General features: G+C 44.9%; 1 protein-coding gene across 3 annotated transcripts in view; it reads right to left on the reverse strand.

The window, feature by feature from the left end:
• Positions 1-23753, reverse strand: part of LOC136776233 (neural cell adhesion molecule 2-like) — a 204336-nt gene that overhangs the window by 126328 nt on the left and 54255 nt on the right. For all 3 annotated transcript variants that reach the window (XM_066731627.1, XM_066731635.1, XM_066731618.1), the window contains one exon: positions 9065-9194. In XM_066731627.1, the coding sequence (XP_066587724.1) occupies positions 9065-9194 (130 nt within the window). The remainder of the gene's footprint in view (positions 1-9064; positions 9195-23753) is intronic.

Genomic DNA, 23753 nt, shown 5'->3' on the forward strand with positions numbered 1-23753 from the left:
GACTCCATTTTTAAAGTTAAGTATCGCTCTATAGAGCGGAGCGCGCGATTTAAATGGAGATGAACGAGAGAGGACCCATTCTTCCTCGCAAACCGACTCGTGACTTTCTTTTCTGCACTCGCTCGCTCAACAATCTGATACAACCGTGGCGAGCCCTCTCCGCTCCGAACCCTCTCTTTGTACTCGCTCTAGTATTTTCCTGGCCCTTTCGGCCCTTGTTCTCAACCCCCTTCACCCCGCCACTGTGTTGACTTTATCGTTTCGCTGTCTCTCGAGCTCTCTCGCCAGGTAACCTCCCGAACCCTCGCCACTCTCCCCCAGCAGCCTCCGTATAACTCCCCTCCCCCCCCCCCCTCCCTCCTCTTTTCACCCTTCCACCAGCTACGATGGTTCTAGTAAAGCGTTTATACCCCCGAGCGCTATACGCGAATAAAGCACCTTCCATCCGGGTATTTAAACACGCGAGAGAAAGAGCCCGACGCCATCTTTCATCGTGGATCGTTCGTCTGGGAATAGCAACGTGCGCATCTTTTTTACAACTTCCAGCTCATCGAACATTTTCATTTTTACGCGAGCTTCGGCTCGCCTGCGTGCGTGAGGCTCGCACCGACCATCAACGATAATCGACCAACTCGAATGTGTGTGCTGAATATAGGGTAGACCGGGGTTAGTTGGACTTACGCGTAAGTTCGGATACACTGTTTTTCTTGCGAATGTAAAAAGACTCGCTTAAGCGCGACTTCGCGTCATTGGGATTATTATTGGTCGAAACACGCACCATAGAGTATGGTCTCTTTTTGCATCCTTTTTTTTAATATTTATATAATATATTAGAGCTCGATATCAGAAGCGTTAAAGTACAAAACTTATATAATACTATGTGTTACAGCAGCTGAAACTATAATTAAAATACATTGTAATGTAATGGAATAAGTATTACATAATGAGATTTGATTTCAATTCGTTGTTCAATACATTATTAGTTGATAAATATATATTATACTAGCTTAGTAGATTCACGTAAGTGTAATATATACCTGGTATGAGAATTATAAATAAACTTAAAATTAAATAGTATTAAGTTTAAATTAAAAATATACTAACTCTGATGAAGTGGTAGTTTCATGAGAATTATGAAAAAGAATAATAAATCTCTTTATGGAATTATCACGGATCATTACATTACTTGACGAAAAGTAATATAAATGCTTTAAATTTTTAATAGGATATAAGTAAAGTTTTGATTCCGCTTTATTTTTGGTCTAGACAAAAGTTTTGTGCAAAGTGTAATACAAATAAATAATTGCAAGTTGTTTTACGTATCATAATCTATGTATTATTCTAATTATTATTCACTGCATTATATTTCTGTTCCATTTATCAATATTGTTGTAAAATTTATAAATTTGCCTGTATTTCAAAATTTTGTTAATGTCAAACTTTTGTTAATGTCAAACTTTTGTTCTTATTATATAGTTGATCTAACAAGCGTCCTTGCGGCTACAAGTTATATTGAGTCACTCGTCCTATCCTCATTTGCAATTATTGATTTATTTGCAGAATAAATATTTAAACATTTTTTAATTGCACCGAGGCTGCTAAAATAGTAACCTTACATTTGTCATTGAATTTTTTATCGTATCATTAATAAGTAAATAAATATGGGAATTTGTGATAAAAAAAGTGTTCCAATTACAGCCGATTTATCCTACCTCGGAATTCCTATAATTTTATCAGAATAATCGTCATCTGGTCGAGTTTCGAGTGACGGAAGCGACGAAGGAGTGACCGCACGACTGTCAGCTTGCATAATTAATCCACGCTTCGCAGTTTCATCGGGCAGGTAGCTTCCTCCGACAGCAACCTAAGATTTACCGCAGTCCAATTTTACACCTGTCCGTCATTCCGTGGCCACCGTCCGCGTTACTCCAGGGTTTAATAAAGCTCGCACACGCCCGATAATTATCTATCCATCTGTTCCCATCGCCAATTCCACCAATCCCGAATGCCTGCGTGGATACGCTCGCGAAGTCGTATAACTTTCACGAATTCCGCCAAGTTGACTGGAAGGAAAATATCTCGAAACTAATGAGAATGACGTGGTAATGCGGACGGAACTGGGGATTTACGTTTCCACTTCCAGAATAATGAGTTTCGGTAATGAAAAATGTAATTTATATGTTGGTTAACATACGTCCTTATCGTGCCGTGGTATCCGTGACGGTGGTCAGTCGTTAACTGGAACTTTACACGCTGCAGGTAGTAGTATATGGAGATACGATAGGCCAGACGTTAACGATTGGCTACTTCCTGCGGAGGGAGGTATAGGGGGTTTTGGTAGCGAGGAATATATACAAGGCAATTCTAAGGTAGAGGTTGGAAGGCAACGGTCGAAAACGTTGAAAAACCTGAAAGCTTGACAACTTTATATCCACCGGATCAGACTCGTGGATTTCACGGACTTCTCTTCGGGTTGGATCTTAATTTCAACCGAGAATTCACTAACCGGTCAATCCAACATCTTTATCTCCTTCGAACGATACTTCCGGAACAGCAAAACGGTTATTGCAGTGTAGCGCAATGTTGGATTTTCATAGTTGTCTTTAGAGTCCCCGTCTGTGTACCAGCACCGCATAACTTCTGATTGGTATACGCTTTTACTATTACCTTTACCAAGCTTTGAAACACGTGGAAAGTACCAACGATTACTGCGACAAAACACCGTTTTACTCCTGAATACCGACGATATTGTTTCCCCATCCTCGTTGGTCGATCATACATATGCGTATACTGTCTCCGTTATTCCGGGTAGAAATTCTTTATCAATCAATTATTTGCTCTCCGAATAAAATTCTTTTCTCGAAACGTCTGGCGTAATAAGGAATACAGATTTATCCAACTCTCAAAAAACTCGGTCAGTTAAAATTACAAGTGCTTTACGGTAAAAGGTTAATGTTATTTTTGGATAAAAAATTACACATTTATCCAACCTTTAAAAAAGTCTGCCAGGTAAAATGATAAATGCTTGGAATTGCGACGAAGGATATTGTTATTTTCGGATAAAAAAAAATACAGTTGATCGTGGAAACAAATGTGAATTTTATAAGGAGTAAGTGGAAATCGGGCTTACCTGAATTGGCGCGTGAATTGGAAGGCTGGGACTGGCGGACAAGCCGGGCATGTGGATGTGCACGCGTATATATCACATCTTCTGGCGCATATATCCTGTGGGAAACATTTGTGGCGCAGCGAGCGGTGGCAAAGCGGTTTTCGAGGCAAATATTACCTTCGAGACGAGCGAAAGCCCTTTTGAAAATGGAACAGAGTCCTCGTTGTTGGTTCGCACAGTGACCCTATGGTCCAGTGGACAAGACCCATAGACCGAATCACTGCATATAGAAGTCGGGGTTATCTGTGCGAGAGGGTTTGTTTTACGGTGGCCGTCGATGCGCCGCATGAATTTCGTCCATCGACGCGAAAACTTCACGCGCCATAAATAATAAAAGCTTTCCTTGGTCGCGTGACAGCTTTTGCGACGTTTACACTCCCGGGACTTTGGCCCAAATAATACAAATGGAAAAGCTCGGTTTAAAGGGATGGGAGAGGAGAAATGGGGGGGGGGGGGGGTGGTGCGCTCGCAATAATATTCATAGCTCGAATAACATGGTGATTTCTAGCATTGGTAATGTAACAATAATAAGGGAATTTGGAAGTTTGCTCTATTTGACGTTAGTAACGTAGCGCTATATATGTATATATATTGGAATCTGATCGTAGCAAGGATTTACTCGTCCACATCGTTGGACCGTGAATTATCGAGCCGCTGGAATAAAGGAGGCGGATTTCACAGTTCAGGGATGCAAATGGGACTCCCGGACGCTTAACTTTAAAGATATAGGCAAGTTTCGCGTCTCTGGAACTGTGCGCTGGCTATGGATGGTGTGTCACGAAGGCTTTTGGGGTGGGTGGAGTTCAAGAGAGCGCAGCTCGGAGGTTCCACAGGTATTATGTGATTCGAATCTCGGTATTATTCTATAATCTATTCCGTGGGATGATAGTGTTGGCGATGGTGGTTAGGGCTGCTTGCATGCCGATCGTGGCCTGCTCGACTTGCACGCCACATCGCCAGCCACTGTATAATCTCTCCCTCTCCGGTAGATATTTTCTATATATATATATATATATATATATATATGTAGTACTATATGTAGGAGAAGCCTCGGCACGCATCCGACCGAACGCGATCGTTATTAATTAATTATTAAACAAATTGATCGGTGATTCAATTATAGCGTAAGATTATCGCGAACACTCGTTTATCGCTACCAGTGATATTTACCACCACATATCTAACATTATTCGATAATGTTGCGTTTGCTAGTTACTGGAAAATTAATTAGTAATCCGTCGCGTTACCCCAGGATTTGATAACAATCTCGTCCATCATGCAGTTTGCGAATACATTATGCATTATAGTATAGTGTACGTATATGATATATACATTTAAATGTATATACATGTTTCATATACTTATATATCTTTGTGGAATCACGTGAGATTTTACATAATCCTGATATATTAATATTAAATTGCATTTAAGGATAAGTGAAATAAGGTTGGGAAAATGATTGTGTTTTACTGGTATAGATAGGACGATCGTATTCGTGTGTGCGTGCGTCCGTGCGTTTGTCACTGGCCGCGTGTACGCCCTTTTGATTATGCTTGAACATATTCTACCTTGCGATGGTGGAAAGAGAGGTATCGATAGGGCACAAAGTGCAATGAACAATGATGCCACTATATATAGAGGATTCTGTAACACTGGAGGGTATAGTAGCAAAGGGATAGTTGAACATTCTGATTTATGAGATTTGTAATGGAGATGAGAGTGTATATGCACGATGAGATAACAGAAACAACCCAGTCTACTATATCTTTTAACGTTAGCCAACAATTATCAAATCGTTCTGATAAACAACGCTGTTTCAATTTACTTTGAAAAAGTCTCTCATCGCCATTGGTAATGAGTCGCGAGGCGAGAATTTGCAGACGTTTGCTAATGTTATAAAATATTTAGATAAAAATACAAGAGAGAGAGAGCTATTCTTATCTCTCGAAAGTTTTATCTGCCGGGAAAGATATTTTCCCGCAAGGGAGAATGTAGGGATCGTGAATAAAATCTTCTGCAGGATTCGCGTACTGAGAGACAGTAGGGGAAGAGAGGGAGAGGGAGAGGGGAGCAGAGAGAGAGAGAGAGAGAGTCGGAACGTACATTCTGACTTACGACCCTGGGGATATGACCTCGGGGCGTGACCTCTGGTCAATTTCCACCCTCGTCGTAATCCAGGGACAATCCGTGTGATCCAGATCGGGTTGTCATTGTCATGAATCTGTCGGATTACTCTGGTACAACGTTAATTTACTCGGACCGATTCTTTATCCACCGAGTAGCATTGAAAAACGCTAAATATTCCAGAAATATATCGTTAAAAGAAAAAGAAAGAAAGAAAACTTCTCTCCGATGCATATAATAACGCAAAGCAAAAGTTGTTCTCCACAAATTTCAACAATCCAAGTATAAAATGGGTATACGAGTGAATTTTAGCGGGGAGTGATATTTTTAGCGTCCAATTGACAAGGAGCGTGAATAAATTGGTTGGTCAAAGCGAGAAGGTGGATTCTGACCTAGGATCCCGAGGATAGAAGTGAGGGCACGACCTCCGGGCCTCCTTCTATCCCCGTGGTAATCCAGGGTCGACCCAGGGACGATCTAGTCTCGGTGCAAGACCGTTCCGTCTGTACACACGCTCGCAGGAACACTGGTGGGGGAGCCCTACCTCGCCTCTAGATATTGCCTTCCCTCCGTTTGTTCCCTGTGTAACCCAAATGGAATCTGTTACCGAGGAAAAAGCTCTGGCTTCCAAGAATCCCGTCCATCCATCTTTTATCGCTGGCCTTTGCTATATAGATTCGCGTATTAAATGATCAGCGACGAGCGCGTTAATGGAACCGCAACGACGCGGACGACGAGGACGACGAGGAGGACGAGGACGACGTGGAACGTTTATCGACAGAAATTTCACATCGTTCGCTGGAATAAGTACGGCGTGTGCCGGGCGAAATTTATGGTATCGTTCGATTACGCGCGATGCAACCTGGATAAAGCGTTCCGTTATTGCGATTACAGCACGGAGCGGCCTTACGACTTTTGCCGCAATATAAGAGCTTAACTTTCGCGCAAGCACCACGCACCGGCCTGACATTCCCATAAACTCGAAACGAGCCTCGTACGCAAAAGGATCCCTGATGCTCCTCGTAAAACATTAATACTTACGATCAACCGTAATCTAATTTTACAATAGCGAAATTTTTACCTTCGCCTCTGATGCCTTCAAGCCGATATTACCCATCGTAGTGGCCTCGCTCCGCACACTTTATTTCGACACTCGCAATTATAATGTTACGACTGCTGGCTCCGGCGAAACCGTATCGATGACACAGCAGTAATAACAGTGGGAAGTATATATATATATATATATATGTTCTACGTGAATTCTTTTCTGAGCCGAGCTTTCATATTTCGAAGAGGCCAGCCATCGTGAAACGAATTTCGGGGAATGGAAGCTCTTATGGATGAACGAATCTACGTATATACATGTACGTATATATATGTTTGTGAACGTTTCGCATCGCAGAATATCTCGCGAGCATAAATACGCAACGCTGTGTGTCGGCATAACTGGATGCGGCTATAATTCCCCCCCCCCCCCCCCCATAGTCAATGCTGACCCGCTATCTCGAGTCCTCTGTTGTGTATTAGTTAACGGGAAGAGTTGTTAAGCCTTCGGCATGGCTGGCATACCAACCCTTCCTCGCATGGTATGTTATAATTAGTGCTTCTCCAACACGCGCATCCAACATTCGTATGTCCACGAGCTTCCGAATATTTCTCTCTAATGAGATGGTTCCGATAAACAGCGAGTTAAGTGCTCGCGCGGCCTTCGACCCGGACTATCAAGCCCCGCGAGTTGGCCCTTCCGTCATAACTAACACGAATAACGTATATATCGCGCGATCGATGCTTCCTTTCCATCCAATTGCCAGCGATCGATCATCGTATCCCCATTCCATCCACTCCTCGCACGTCGATTTACATCTTCTTTACAAGGCGTCAACTTGTATACATAGGTATACATATATATATATATATATATAAGCGTAGAACGCTCCATTCAAGGCTGATGGAAAAAGAAAAACTTTAGCCGCGGAGAATATTCCGAAGAAATCCTGCTGTGTCGTGCGCGCCTTTTAACGAGACTTTCTCACCCCCTTTCCATTACATACAACACACGCACGTATATATAAGCGAGCGTTAAACGCGAGTCGTTGATATCTCGAAAGAAACGAATTATCCCCGCGCTGCGGTTCCGGTTGGGAGGTCACGCGTGAGAAGTGCTCGAATTGCGCGGATGCACGAAAGCTGAAAAAATTCCCATATTAGGGCGTCGTTTCACTCGTTTCCTCTCGTGGCTTTCGCCACCGACTAACTCGGTTGACATCTATCATCGCGCGCGGAGCGCGTGTTTACATGTACAACCGGAAGACTCTAATGAGAATGAGACGAGAGAAAGTTTAGTCGCGCGAAAAGAAATCTACGATTCGAGCGATTAATTACGGGCGTTGAATAAAGTGCGGGCGATGAATAAACTGTAGGGATTAATTAGCCGGAGCGATCGTCCGATGAAACTTCTCGTTGAAGAAGGTATAGAACCGTGGCGATCCATCGGGGGACAGATTTAACGCGACTGTTATCAATTATCCGGTTCCGATTAAACCGGCAAGCAAGCGAGCGAGCCCGTCCAAATCTCGGAAACATCGGACACAGCATTGACCGACTCCCCGCATCCGCTCTTCGATTGAAATTTATTGACATGCCATAATTACATGCCAGAGCAGTTGATTGTGCCTACACCGCTTACACGCCCCTCTCGAATCCTCGTTAAACCCGTTTAGGCGCAACCTGTGATACGGTAAACCCTTAAATCACGCCGGAATCAAGCACCGGAGACCTCGATCTCGTTAATATCGTTTTTAACATTTCTTTCTCGAGCGTTTCTTTCTTCATTTCAATTTCGTCCACGGGTTTGTACGTATAAATTGCAGGTAGTGTATACACGTTACAGCGGGAGAAAGATAGAACGAGAGTGATAATAGCCACGACCCCCTTACACCCCGCGCCGGGGATAAGCTTTTCGGATTTATTTCCGCCTAGACGGACCCTCGAGTTTGCTTTATAAAGGAGGAAACACGCAAACTCCCACGATATACACGATTTTGCCGCTATTCACTTGTTTACGCTACTAATTGCCGACTTTTCGCCATTTTACCAAATTTCAAAAGCGCTAATTACGCTTCTCCCTCGTTACAATGAGCGAAGGGACTCCGCCAAGTGTCTGCGAGCTAATGGAACTTTTAGCTGATACGTTGATTTTTATTGCTCATTTCTTTGGCTCATTAAAAATCTCCCGCTTCATCGCGGTAGAATCGCGCGAGTTTCGTGGTGTTATCAGTGAATTTTCGGCGAGGTGTCTATCGAGGGAGGCTGTTGTTACAAATTGAAGCAGGAACCAGCGCCTCTCCGGAGAACGGGTCGAGGAATTTTGGTGGAAAGTGTGTTTAATAACGCCCCGACTACACGGTACGCCACTGACGCGTAATGGGTGTAAGAAGGCTGCACACTGCAGCGCACGGGAAGCTTTACTGCATATTAGTCGGAGAGTCATGAATTCCGAGAGCATCCAACAGTTTTCATAGAGACGACAGTCTGAGACGCCTCGCCTCGGCTACGGATATCCTAGTTCTCTGGACGATAACGCAGTAGTTACCCCCTCCACTATCCCCTAACTCATTTAGAAACTCTAATTACGATAAGGAGACTCGTTATCGTTAATAAATTTATTCGATCATCTCCATTAAACAGTGCCCGATATCAGGGAGCAGTACAATGGATGACGAGGTTTATCTAGTTTAACTTGCAAACTAATTGAATCTTAAAGAGACTCACGTATAAAGCGGCACCCCATCCTCGTCCTTGAACCAGAAGACCATGTGAAGGGTGTCCTCCCCCGGAGGAGTAATGTCGCACGGTAGCTCTGCCGGGCGTCCTTCCACCACGCTGATATTCACCAATGGAACTGAAATTTCAACCAAACAAGACGAGCCTCGTTAGATCCAGTCGAGAGCATAATGTAACGTGTGCGATTAGCTAGATTTGGCTATATATATATATATATATGGGAATCTCGATCCGGTGGGAGGAAATTCCACGGGACGCTGGACTGTGCTGTGATCTGCAGGTGGATTAAAAGATTTGGTTTATAAATTAAATTCGAGCTTTTACCAGAAGTGGGAAGGAGGAGGATAATTTGACGTTGAGGTAAATGGCACAAGCCGGAGGGTCAGATCGTATACGACGAGGTCAATTCCTTCGTAAATTCAAGTAGGCTATTCCAAGGAACGAGATTCCATTCGATCCGGTTGACTTGTTTCGTTCCCCCCGGAGGACAACCGAAACAAGTATATATATAGTATAGCAAACATACGAGAATCGAAAGCTTCTCTGTGTTCAGTTCCCCTACCTCCCACCCCTCCCTTCCACTATACTGCTTTATCGTTAAGTTTTTTCCCCCAAGTTCAACAATCAGGCAAGAAAAGGCAGAGTTTTTCCTCTGGCAGTGCTACGGAGAGATGTAATTTGCTAAGAATCTTTTCTATTCGCGCGAAATAAGGACAAGTAGAGGCAAGCAGATTAGCATACACTTCGAATTTATTGCCAGCTTCCAGGGGCCATAACTGGACATAAATATTGTTTAAGAGGGACTTTTTATCATATATATACGCTCGACCTAACGGAGCTCATTTGAATTTCTGCTTTTTCCAGGGTACAATGGTCTCGCTCGACGTGCAACAAGCAGTTTCCTTCCTCCTTCTGCTTGATATTGCTACCATCGCGCTTGTTATCTGAGTAACTACAGGAGCATTTTCCATTCGCGGGGAAACAAGAAATCTCGCTGGCTCCTTCCTAAAGTCGTTACAGCCAGATAACTAAACTTGGCAGAGAATTCAGTGTTCCACCCAGCTGCTTTCGCAGGTCACCATTGTCAGACTTGTTTAGGAATTTCGCGACAAGGATTAGGTACTTTTTGACATAAACTATATATAAATATATATGTACAGTGTGCAATATCGGATGCGCGCTAAATTCGGTGGAGGGCGACGAATTTTCGCGAGTCATTGCTCTAATGGACCGATCGATAAAATAATTTGCGTTGTAGGGTGAATTTCCGCGTCGCGAGTCGCGAAATGAAACGTAAGAGAAATCATTGATCAGTCGCCAATGGTTTACGCGCACTCGCGTGCAGTTTAAATAGCACAGGGGAGCCTTGAAAGCCGGTCCGATTAATGGAATTCCGCAACACGTCCGCAATTAACCCTCAAAGACCCGAGGCGCTGGTCAAAATGTTCAACGCGCTAATGGCGAGCGAGGGTTCGTGTTGCATTCGAAACGCATGCGTTTAATGAATTTGCATCGTCGACGGATAGATCAGCGGGATCCGCAGCTGCGTGTCGCAAGCGTCTCGCGCCGCGTGAGCTTTGAAAATACCGCTTAATCGCCGCGACATTTCCGTAAATCCTTCGCGGTTTAATATCCGCGGAAATTAGAAGAAAGAAAAACAGAGTTACAGCATGATATGTGTGTGTGTGTGTGCGCGCGCGAGCGTGTTACCGGAGCGACGACGACAGAAATTCCAGCATGAACGGAGGAGGAGATACGGGGAGGGGAGAAAAAACAACTCTTATGGTTTGCCCAGCAGTTGTTAGGCGAGAGTCGTGAATTACACCACCTGTTGTATTCAAATTCTAGAACAATCGTTGTTATGCATGCAAGGGACTAGTTTGGTATAGAAGGAAGTCTGCCTTGTATATTCCGAGGGTTGCTTGGCTATCTCGCCTGATATTGCGTGTCAAAGGACGTTACTCGTCACTCTTATTTACTATATATATATATATATATATATATATATATATATATATAATAGTGTTGCACGGCATGTGGTCGGCAAGAGTTGCGCGCAGCGCGGGGAAAAAGGCGAAACTTTGGCTCACCTGTCGAACTTGGCTGAGTCCTCCCTGCGGTCGCCAGCGTCCACCTAACTTTGGCAAAACTTATAGGGTCTCGTCAATAGCGAGTTGTCGAGGAGGTGAGAGTCCGTCACCACACCGAAACTCAAAACTTTCGCAAATATTTAGAAACAACCATTGGACTAATTAGATCTCGCGCTCTATACGTAGCAATTTCATTTCCTTCCATTTGGAGTTCTAGCTATCGTTGTGTTTGTGCATGGGTGCTGGAATATTTGAACCAATCTACTCGAGGATTGTGGCTAAAATACATGGACGGATATGTATGTGCCGTAGTGCTATATTCGGAAATATCGCGACGCGTATTACAAGTGGTGGGAGGAGGAGGAGGGGGGGGGGGTGTCAGGAAGTTTTCGAATGACGGGTGGTACACAGGTTTATTTTAATCAAGCGACCAATCTCAGGATGAAAATGGGATGTGCACGCGGCAGAAGTGGAATGGACCGTGTATATAGAGAGAATGAAAGAGAGAGAGAGAGAGAGAGAGAGAGAGACTGAAAGGGGTAGCAGCGCGCGTGGACGAATCGAGGTAGCGAAGAGAGGGGACGGGAAGGAAGGTAGCTCCGTTGTTTAGTGGTAGTTAAGTGTCCCACCACCCTCGACCATGCTCTCGAACGTTCTGTGGCTTGGCCTCTTCAACTTGGCAAACCGTTTGCTCGTTCTCCTCGCGTATCAGTCTACCCATTGTCTGGCCCTATTGTTCCCCGTGTCACGCGTTAACTAAAAGGCCTCCCTATTCCCACCACCATCAACCCCAAACTCAACCCCTATCACCGACCAAATGTTCCACGAATTAGAGGCTCGATCAATCGACTGATATTCGTCCATGAATCTCTCGCAACTCTCCCAATCGCTAAAACTCGTCCAATTAATTAAACGCGCTCTACGAGATTATGTACCGGAGGGAATATCTAAGCATTGAGAGTGAGACAATGAGGAGAGGTGGAAGTTGGGGGGTGGATGCTTCGCGATGACGAGGTAGAAGGGGAGGGAGGCCAGAGAGAGAGAGAGAGAGAGAGAGACTATATCATTTGGTGACTGGTGCACGGAGCATAATATTTTTTTTAAAATGGTAGACGCGAACAATTTTAGCGACGGCCACAGGGGATCGAAAATGGCGCGAGATACACAGTCCATACAGTCGTTGGGAGAGTGGTTGGATAGGGCAAAGCTTTTGTTTTCGTGAGAGATTCAGTGTGTATAAGCAGGTGAAGTGCGGATGACGAGAGGTTGGAAGAAGGAAGAGCGTGGAAACCGCTTAGGCTTTATTGCATATTTACATATTTCCACCGAATCCCCTGGCGATTCATAAAATTTAACGTCTTTACAACGCCATTCCCTTATACACAGTAATACCCTCTCTCCCTGCTTGCCATTGAATTCGCGTGAATTGGCGAAAGGATCTCGACCAAGCCGAGAGAAATCTCTTCTTCGGGACTAAAAATGCAGCCGGGGAAGCGTTTTTTGTCCGGACTGATTGCCAGCGAGTGGATAAACTCGAGGATCCAGACTGCAAGGATTAAACTTGCTCGGCTCTCCGTGCAAAGCGGAGCTCGCGAAATAGCTGGAAAAGGGGGGATGTGGGGGAGGAGAACGGTAGCAGGGTCATCCGCCAGTGGTAAAAGCAGTGGTAGAAGTAGTGGTATAGCAACAGTAGTAGAGACGGTAGTATTAGTCGAAGCTTCTCGAAGCCTAGCCGCGTAAAATTAATTAAGACGTTTACGAGCAGAAGGTAAGTATCCGACGTGAGTCTCGTAAAATTCGCGATGGAGTTGATTAGCTCCGAAGTCTAGCAGGATCGGAAAATGAAGAAACGGTAAAAGAAGGTATTAGCGAGGGAAGTTATTTTCATTGCGTGACTTGATAAACCGACGTGACGTTTTCTCGTCGATTTATCGTTGACCGTGAGTAGGGACGACGTCTGCTTCTGGAAATGTCTCCGGCGTTGAAAGATCGACTGGAATGGGGTGTGGTGCGGTACCGCGAGGGAGCCGTAGCTTCCGGGGAAGCAGGCTAATTGAGAGGCTGGCCTCGTGAGAGTAGAACGAATCGCTTAGCCAGGAAGCTTTCAGCCTCTTATATGGTTCGTCCACCGTCACCAACGTCACTGACAATCCCCGTGGTACACACGCTTAAATCGTAACGACCTTTGAAATTATTAATACCGCGCTCTTAATCCAGGACCACCTCGAATTTTCATCATTGGTCTCTCTTCGGCATTATATAACGTACACCATCACGCGTCACCTAGAAAATCCTTCGCTATCGTTTAAAGACTATTCTCTATTTTCTCAGATATATATAGTATATATACACAATTACACGGTAATACTTATTTGTTGTGGACCGATGGGTTATAGAATCCAGCGAGGCGAGGCGAGCCGTGGCGAAAGTGGCAATATTTGTAGCGCTTAAAAGTTAAGGCGAGTTTGGAAGTTGGACTTGGTGGTTGCGGAAGGGTTTCGCAGGATCTCGCACGTGCTGGAGATAGGACATGGGTGCAGGAGTGAGAGTGGAGAGACAGGTCGAGTGGTCTGGATGGCAAAGCAAAGCAATGTTGGCATGGTGCATTGTGGTGCACAGTTGGCAAGCGTGCGCGACCGCGACACTGATTCGCGCGACACTGAGTTACGAGGTACGGAAGGGAGGACGCGGCTACTTCCGGCCGTAATGTAGTTTGCGTACAATAGGAGCCACAATGGGCCGAGGACGTGTCGCCGTCCCTTCGGAGACGTTGCCCTTTGACCTAGGATCAAAGCGATCCCGCTCCAATGCGTTGCACCCTGACCTGCAAACGCACCCCCCCCCCCCCCCCACCCCTTACCCAATCCCCTCAAATGACCTCTTCCCCCGTAGAAAAATAAAATTGCCCTTTTAAATCCACCATATATTCCTCCTCTGTTTGTTCGAGAATGATAAAGAAAGCAACCGCTCATCATAAATCACCGAAATTACGTGTCAATATTTGCGCTGTTATTGGAAACACATCCGGCTCTGCCGGACAAAGGGGAGCGATTAACCGATGCTATGGATTCCTCGTAGACGATTACTGGCCATTGGGAAGAATGTGCGCGCACGGTACACACAATATCATTCAGCATATTGGTATTTGCTTGTTGCGCCCGTCAATAGCGCCGCGTAACTAGCAAATATCCGGCATGAAAGGACCGAGATAACGGATCGAATTCACCGTCGTCATCATCCATGGCCAGGATAATGTAACTCGCAGCGAAATCTCATCGCGTTCAACTGTTTGATATACGCGCAAAAATCCTCCCAACTTACCACCGAGAGTGACAGTTTTTTTTCTCCCCTGGCCCAGCGCCGCGGTCCACAATTACATATATATACGCGTTACACGCGATTCGTTCGTTTAACGCGACCCGCGGAGCTCTTCACGCGCGCACTTATAGAGCCGTCCGATGCACACGAGCACTCGCACGCTGGGCATGCAATAAAAACTCCACAAGCCTGTTACAGTTGCTTCGTAATTTTAGCAAGCTTCACGCGCGTATCTGATTCCTTATTGCAACGCGCGGTATCATTTCCGTTTCGTCTAGGCCTCCTCGCTGATTACGAATATTACGACACGTGATATCCTAATTAAATTTAAGCGAGTAAGAGAGGCGAAAAAACCTGGCGAGAATCAACGCTCGGAATCAGCTGTTTTTCTTTCTGCGAGTTTTCCGGTTACAGTCACGCAGCTCAATTACTACCCCTTTACTCTGAATTTTGTGATTAAGCCGCGCGCAATTGGCTCGATAAGGTCGTCTCGTTTGTACGGGCTGCCAAATGCACTGTATAACGTATACACATGGTATATATAAATATATATATATATAATATTCATCGCAGTGGTAAAAGTTCTTCCGAAAGTATGAAGCGCGCATGGTCAAAGTTATTCGGTAGGAATATTAGTGCAAGCTTGACGTTCGTGCAATAATATAGGCACGTGTTATCTGATACAAAGAAAAATTAGTAATGACCAAGTGTGTAGGATGATAGGAGTAATCATCGCTGTGCAGTGTGTATATACTACCATTACGGAAAGAGCTATTGTCTGGAAATAATGGAGTAACGAGCCGTGCTACACATATTTATATTCGTTTATAATTCTAACACTTCTCCCCGTCCACCATTCTAAATGATATAAATCGCAAAATTATCGATCCGGCACAGCGTGACGTGAATTGTGTCTATGCTAATTGCATTTAGCGCGGCTCGCGTTTCGCAATGGCTAATTGTCATAATTAATTGTTAATATATTCAAACTGGACTGGCTGCTTTCTTTCCGTATTTTACTCGGCTATTACTGGTAACATCTTGTATAACATCAGATATTATACTCTGTTATGTTACGGAAGAAAATACTGTGTTTAACGTATCCTCTCTCTCTCTCTCTCCATCATACATCGTTGCGCACGCAAATTTCATTAGCATTCGCTCGCAATCAAGCCAAGTTTACATAACTATAGGCTATAAGCATCGATTTTACAGGGATGCAAGCATTTCTTCTTTCAAAGCTGTGAAAGCCAGTATATATATGCAGGGTGGTACGCACGATGATCGTTATTATTGCTGTTTAGAGTCTTTTGGCAAATTGCATATAGTTTAGTAAAATTGTAGTAAATCGACCGAGGTCAGACGGTGATAATTTCCTAATGAGAATTCTCATTGGGTGAGATAGGTGGATGGGCTTTGAGCATATCGGAGGCGTAAAATATCGGTCGGCATAAACGCACCGGTATTAGGCGAGATAACACAAATTATCGCGCAGCTACTTTAACACACGCTGCACACACTCGTAAAGCAACGGCCGCCCCATCCTCTTCCTCGCTGCAATTTCTCATTGATACGCCGTTTCCGTAGTAATTTTATGCCAACGCTATGCATTAGCGCAGTCATCTCTCGCGGAGGGCCGATAATTATGTTGCACGTCCGAGCAAAGTGTGCACAACAGCAGCTAAGTTATTTGCATGCGAAATGTGGCCAGCTATTGTTATAAATATTGCTATGTGTGTATGTATGCGCGTATATAAACACACACATGCATATACATATATATATACGCGACGACCGAGACGAAGCTTCAGAGTGTACATAAGGAAATTATTTTTCTTTCTCGCGTTATTTTACTCTGTCATTCGCAAAGCTTGACAAATAAAGCTAGCGCGGAGGCGAACGAGCTTCGAACTGCTGCGCGCGACTCTCCGTTCAAATTATAACCCTTCCTCTGGTGGCTAGGTCGACAAGCATTCACCAACGACTTTAATTAGTTAAAACGAAACTTTCCTACCGTAATGAATTCCTCGATTTTCCCCCTCCCCCTACTCCACCCACCACCTGGTCTAGACAAGGTAGAGCCCGTACTAGACTCGTCCGATATCGAACTCTTGAAAGTGTTAATCGAAAATAATGTGCGAGGAATGAAGTTGCAGTATAATTAGATTGGAAAGATCGTTATTTCTCCAGTATTGCTCCACGGCTGTTGTAAAAGGGAGCTAAATAATTTTGTCCAACGATTGGCAGTTAATCGCAGCTATATCGATCGATCTCGAGATGACCGGGAGAGGGCTGTGCAGATATTATGATTTTACGATAAGAATCGAGCGAGCCAGACGAGAGACGGCTAAAAGAGTTTCGTGTCCGCTAACCCAATTAACGAAGCTGCGGATCGATCCCGGAGTGACATGACGCAATGGCTCGAGGGAGAAAAATACTTGTGTCTCAAATTTAAAAGGGGGAGGGGGATTTGAATGTACCTACACATATATATTCGGGCGAGATTAAATGGAAAGTGCTTTCACGCAGGAAAGCGATCTTTCACGCTTTCCACGGTGGATGACCCCTTTTGTTTGGACGCGCATCGGGAGTCCTGGCTGAACGCGTCAAATTAACATTCACGGCCTTTATTTCCGGAGCCACTTCCTTCTTAAACCGAGCAACATCATTATTGTGCACATCCCACCGCTGTTCCGTTATTATTATATTCCTAATGCGCAAATACATCGGCTCCGCGCTCGTGAGATATCCTGTTTCCTTATCGCGAACAAAGCGTCTCATTTGGCGACAAGCGACGCTTTCAATTAGCGTTGTTTACAAGGCGACACGACATTCTCATTAGGCACAGGCGTCGCGAATAACCGACAATTTCTTTTTTCCTTCTCAATCAAAGCAACCGCGAAAGGAACCTGCCGTTCTCACCGCATTCCTGTGCTATCGATGCTATAAATAGAAACGGATCATTTAGCGAATGAAGACGAAGCACGAGTGAATCTTCTGAGGAGGGGGGGATTTGTCCGTTCTCCCAGACGGAAGTAGAGACGTTGTACTCATTTATTCTCAACAGAGCTATACGGTGTTTGCTCTGTAGGATTTTTTCAGCATCTGATGTATATACCTATATATATATATACAAGGACTAGCATTTTCATTGGGATATATATATGTACATATGACGGCGCTGCCGATTTTATAGCTGGAATTTTACGAGGAGGCGTTTGAAAGCATCGCCGACGGTATTATAGGAGTCAGGATCCGATTGGGGGTATGGGAGCAAAACCGTTTGAATCGTGCATCGGTTAAGTCGAGAATGATTGCCTCTAATTTCACACCGGAAGCCCGGCAAGAAACTTCCTAATGCTTTCAACATGTTCCATGCCTTTACCTCGCACCCTTGCTCTCCTGCTTTTTGCTTTGCCTTACACATCCGAAAGCACCTCGCATCCTAGCTCCTTTCTCATACTTTCTTTCTTTTCTCGCTAGCTTCCATACCATCACATACTTGCACGCTTCATTGATTACAACGAGTCTGCTTCATTTTTCTATACTTGATCCTCTGGTATGTGAAAAAAAAATAATAAAAATGAGAAAGAAATAAATAAGTAGAGAAAAAATGTGGGTGCAGGGTTAAATCCTTGGCAGCAGGTTGGTGGGCTTGATCGATCCGCACGCGTATAGTCATAATCTGGCCGGCTGGCGAAGTTTAATTGCTAGGCGAATACGTTAATCATGCGGTACTCGTGGTTCTGTGTGAGTGTCGGTCGACTTTGCGTATCGTTCCGGCCAATTCCAGCGGAATCGATCGGTTAATATGGCACGCCGGGCTACGCCACGCCACGCCACGCCACGCCACGCCACGCCACGCCACGCCGCGCCATGCCACGCCCACGCATTCGATTCTCTAATGACGAAGAAACTCCGAGGCACTTTGTGTAATTGCTCCTAATAGTCTGGCAACACGAAAAGTTTTTATCGGAAGGAAGGGCGAGAGTCTCGTTGTCGCGATCGACTTTGGCATACGTGAACGTCTCTCGGCGCCGCTGCAGGTCTGCGGGAACTCGTGGCAAAGGGGTAGATTGGCTGCTGCTCCGGGAAGCTGCTCGCAGTCCTGCAAACTTTCAACAAACCGGGCAATCTGGAATCGAATGGAGTTTCGGGGACTTAGCCGAGTGAAAAATTGCACGGTTAACTTTTGCGATAGTCTCAGACCCATTAAGCGGCTCAACAAGTACGAATTCTAGCAACCGTTTAACCATCGGTATAAGAAAGCTAGTGCCTTTGAAGGATGAAGCTTCATCGCGAATCTCCATAGATGCGCGCACGCCAGTGAAATTTCTTCGGAGAAAAAATTTGCCTGGGAGCACATCGCGGGAAGACGCGTCCGAGTTTATAGTGGAGTGGAAAAAGAAAGGAGAGAGCATGGGAATGAATGTTTTGTGAATGAGATAGTGCAGGGGCTGAATGGAGAAAATCCCGAGGGAGCTTGGATTTACTCTAATTACAGGAGACGTATACCTACGAGAGATCTCGTTCTACATTTTTTTCTCATTGAATTACTGAAGCTTCTCGTTAGTTCAGGCCACCCTCGATAAATAAAGAAAGTAATGTGGTATATATATATATATAACTCTGGGGCAGGAAGCTCGAGATCCAGGCTGAGGTGATCATCGACCGACATTGGTCGTGGGGCACGGGGCAAAAAATTTATCTCATAAGGATATAATATAGCACGGAACGGTTATTATTTATAAACTCGTGTAGCGCTCATCAAAAGATTTTTTAAGCAACGTCAAAGTAACTACGGAAAGCGAGGAGAGCTTGCCCGTCGCAGTCGAGGATTCATGGATGCTGCCGCCGCCGGCGAAACTTTTGATCACGTTCAGGACTGAAAAGCTGGAAAAAAAAATAGAAGAGTGGAAGAAAACGAAGAAGGAGACGGGAAGAAAAAGGAGATTTTTTAGGTCGATATAGACCCTTCGTCGAGCAGCCCACCACTGTACTCCGCGACTACTACAGCTCCTTCGTCCTCCTGTCCTTGCCAATTTTGCCCGAGACTCGAAATCTCGCGAGCCAGCGTCTTCGCTATCATCCATGTTTCACGATTAATCTTGCGATACGGTTGAAACAAATTGAAGAAACATTTTCGTCCATATAGAGGAAGCTCTAGTATTTGCCAGAGGAGAGGGAAGAATGGATAGAAGAGAGCTTGTATAACTTTTGCAAAAGCAAATAAGATGGCCTTAACCGAGATTTTATAATGCGAGCGCTCGGTGCTTCTCAGGAACGATGGGTTTAAATAAATCACCTCGCTGTACCTACACACTCTCTCGAAATAATCTTTATTTCTTTGCTGCAAGCTATATATACATATATACATTCGTTCGATTTCCTTACCATGACTCGGTAAGTCCTCGTCAGGTAAATATCTTTCTCCCAATTTCGTGTCAGGTGACATACTCTCCTCACCCGATCTCTGTACGATTATATACGCTTGATTCGTAAAATCCTATATATATATATATATATACATATAGACAGTCGAGCAAGGACTCGCTACTTAGAATAATGAAACGCAAGCTCCTCCAACGACTGACGTAAAGGGATTTCCACCTCTATCAATCGCATAATCTCGCTTAACGAGCTCTTATCATCAGCGTCTCTATGACGCAAATGAGCCTTAACGCGCGAAACGCAACGGAATCGTATTAGGCGAGCATGCATTATTAAAACAATTGGATCAATCGGCAGTGCGCATCCGCGATTTGCATGAAACACGCCTCTATACTCTATTGGGATGGGACTCGGCCTCCCATAGCAGTAATCGAAGAAGATCGATGGTTGAAGGGCCAAACTCGTTAAACGGTCTAATCTCTTTTAATTAATACTCCACTTGATTGAAAACGTATTGAAAAACTGTATAGAAAAGCGAGGGGTGCATGTATGTATATATATACATATATATAGAGGGGTGGAGGGGGGATGAAGTTGTCTCGCGAAGGAAGCGCGACGGACAGTCAGTGCGCGGCAAATCGACAATTATAATCGGTCGGTTGGTTCCAGCAGGTGCAATTGGCGTCATCCGACTAGCAGCGAGAGCGCGTTCACAGATTTGAATTCGAATCTCCGCCAAACAGCTTGGCGAGTGAAGTGCTCGGTACATTCTGCCGTTGAGAGGATGAAGGGACGAAATCTATGGGAGCCATTGGAGGTATACATATATATATATATATGGTATGGTGGCTAACGGAGGGCTGGGGGGAAGAAGCGGGGATAGAGGGATCAGGCGCGGAGGCTAGCCCAGTCGAGATCCACTCAGACAGTAATTGCATGTTCGGAGTTATCGCAAATCTGCCGTTATTCGCTCTATACCATCCTACAACAGAATCGCCACCACTTTCGACTTGTGTTTCGCGCTACGATCGATTCCCCACCACTGCATCTATATATATGTATGTATATATATATAGGTATATAAGGACTCCTTTCACACAGTGCCCAACTTCTCGCCAACAGCCCTTGGCTCACTTAACGTCAGTTCCATCCTTAATCCCATTAAAAATTCATTCCATCTCCTCCCTTATCGATCGAGAAATCTAATCAACGATTCCACGCGTCGCTTAGATCCGACATTAATTATTATCCGCGGCACATTATACAGCTAGAGATCTCCGAGGCTCGCAGGATGATTTTGGAAAATTGGCTAATAACGTTGAGAGGTTTGGTTGATTTTTTGTTTCCAACTCGGCGCAGCCATGTTGGCCATAAATCAGCTTGTTTGCCCGAGGTGACTAGGGGTCCGGCATCGGGGATCGATCTTGCTCAAGAACTGAGATAGTTAAAGGACTTCTTTCGCGGATAGCAGGACGATCCTCGTCGTGGAGCTTAAAGCGGTTGGATCTAGCACAGGAGTTGAGAAGCAGTCCTCGGCTGATCCTGAAAATCCACGAAAGAGATCCCAGGGAGGCCATAACTTCTATCCTTCCAACTGCTTTTCCAGACTTTCCAGATCAGAACGGAGATAGTCGAGTAGACGCGTCCTGTGCTCGTTAACCCACATTAGGAAATGTCGGACGCGTATAATTTCTCTCCTCTCTCTCTCTCTCTCGCTCCAATATCATTAAAGAATTTTAACTAACGAAACTCGGAGCGTATACGAACATGCACGCCCGTTTCCATCTCGAGATTCCTCCGTCTTCAGCATTAATTGCTCGCAACGATTTTACCAAAATGTCACGAAGGACATTCGTGCTGGCTGCAGTGGATGGAAAAAGGGAGCAAGGAAGATCGAAATTGGATTAAAAATGGCCCGAAGCTTCCTCGCAACAAAATTAACTCGTTTGAAGGGAAGATCCTGACCGCGCGCAGCACGCAGTAATTAAACGTATTATCAGTAATTTATTACTGCAGATAAGAGTGTGAGAGGAAAATTGCTGTTTCAGGAAACGAACGACTTTATCGTGCAATAATAAAGAGATTTTAAGGACGCTAGAGAATTCCTAATTTTTTTAATGACGCTCAAATCTCTCTGCGCCGAGCCTCGCGTAACAGTCTTGTACAAGAGCGAAGCATGCAAAATTAACAAAATATATATAACGAAGAAGAGCTTAAACGTGCAGCTTTCCTTTGAACTATCCATCCATTTAAAGATTATTGCGGCTGTGCTAGAAATTTTTCAATCAACCCTATATAGCCTCACTTTGGATCCATTGCGGTTTCGGATGGCTCCTGTACAAAGCTTGCGGGATAAATTTCCACCAACACATACACACACACACACACAAGTCCGCGTTTTCTCTATACGCATGTACACCTCTACCTAACATATATATATATATATATTTAGTCGTTAAACATGCACAGGTTACAGCGTCGTCAGATGCACGTCGCCAGAGCCTTATGGTATACAAGGAAGTACACTTAGACCGTCCTAGACCGACACGGAGCATCGTACAAATCTTCCCGCAGGAGGCTGGCTTCCGGTTTCTCGCGAAACACGTTTCCACAATGGCCGAACGATGTCGTCCGAGAGCTCTTCCCGAATCCTACGGAGAATACGACGTGAGAACTATGGGATCGCGGCTTATTCGCCATTTTCCTCGATGCTCCTGACAATTATACACCGTTTATCGTGCGGCCCACCTCATGGCTGCTCCTCTAACGAGAATGAGCGATCATTTCAGCAGCCAACAAGGAGCATCTCTATATAATTAACTTATTTTCCATTGAAAAGCGTTGCCTCGCTTCAAACAGCTATGGATATGGATAGTCCAAGTAAGAGAGAGAGAGAGAGAGAGAGAGAGTAGTTGAAAAGTTGGCGTCTTGAACGTAGTTGATGAAGAAGACGGAGAAACGTTCCTTAGTGCAACGTAAACGACAGTTTGCTTATTTAAGCTCGGCTTAAGCAAAGCTCTGGGACTGCCAAGGCAACCTCGAAAGCCTCACGAGTGCCTCGTAGCTGGCGATTCGGAAGATCGAGGCTTTGATGGTGGTGGTGCATGGTTTAGAATGTTATACGTGCGTAGCGAGAGTGACCTTATATATAGTACCGAGTGTATATAAGAGGGAGAGGGAGAGAGAGAGAGAGAGAGAGAGAGAGAAAGGGTGGAGGGAGCTCGACTGACTGAAATATTTAGGAAGGCGAGGTTTTGCACTTGATCCTAGGATGGATGCTGGCAATTTGCGGCCATAATTAGCGATCCGAGGAAAAATGGATCGTTTAACGTTGGAAGCCCGATAAATGAATGGAATTTCGGTAAGATAACTGGCTCCGATAGTGGTCGGGAGTGTACGCGCTATTTCGCCGAGGTGAGATAATTTATAGCTTGGACGATGAAGAGTGTGCTTTTAATGCCTGTAACGCACGTGCTTCCATCCTTGCGATCGTGCAAGCTCGGAAATACGAGGGAATCGTGCTTCGGCTCCTTCCTGCTTCGCGACTCCAATGTACCCAGCAGCAGCACCAGCATTTCTACTCTCGCCGATTCTTATCTCTCCGCGCACGACCCCCCCCCCTCCCCTCCCCTCTTTGAGTATTTCTGTTTCTTTCAAAGCTCAATTAAATATTTTCCGTTTCTGTTGCACACGCAAGCGCGCGTATAAACTATAATATATACATGTAACTTGCTTAAAAATTACCGATCCCTGCGAGCGACTCATCGGGATTCTCAGATTACTACGGATTTGCCCGTCTGTTTAATCGATGAATAATTGATACGCGTTATCCTGAATTGCTTCGAAAGCTTACTCTGCACAGCACTGATGTAATCCTC

This window comes from Prorops nasuta, unplaced genomic scaffold (genome assembly GCF_024137725.1).
Source record: "Prorops nasuta isolate Cenicafe-Biocafe unplaced genomic scaffold, Cenicafe_Pnas_1.2 PNAS00002, whole genome shotgun sequence".
Taxonomy (NCBI): domain Eukaryota; kingdom Metazoa; phylum Arthropoda; class Insecta; order Hymenoptera; family Bethylidae; genus Prorops; species Prorops nasuta.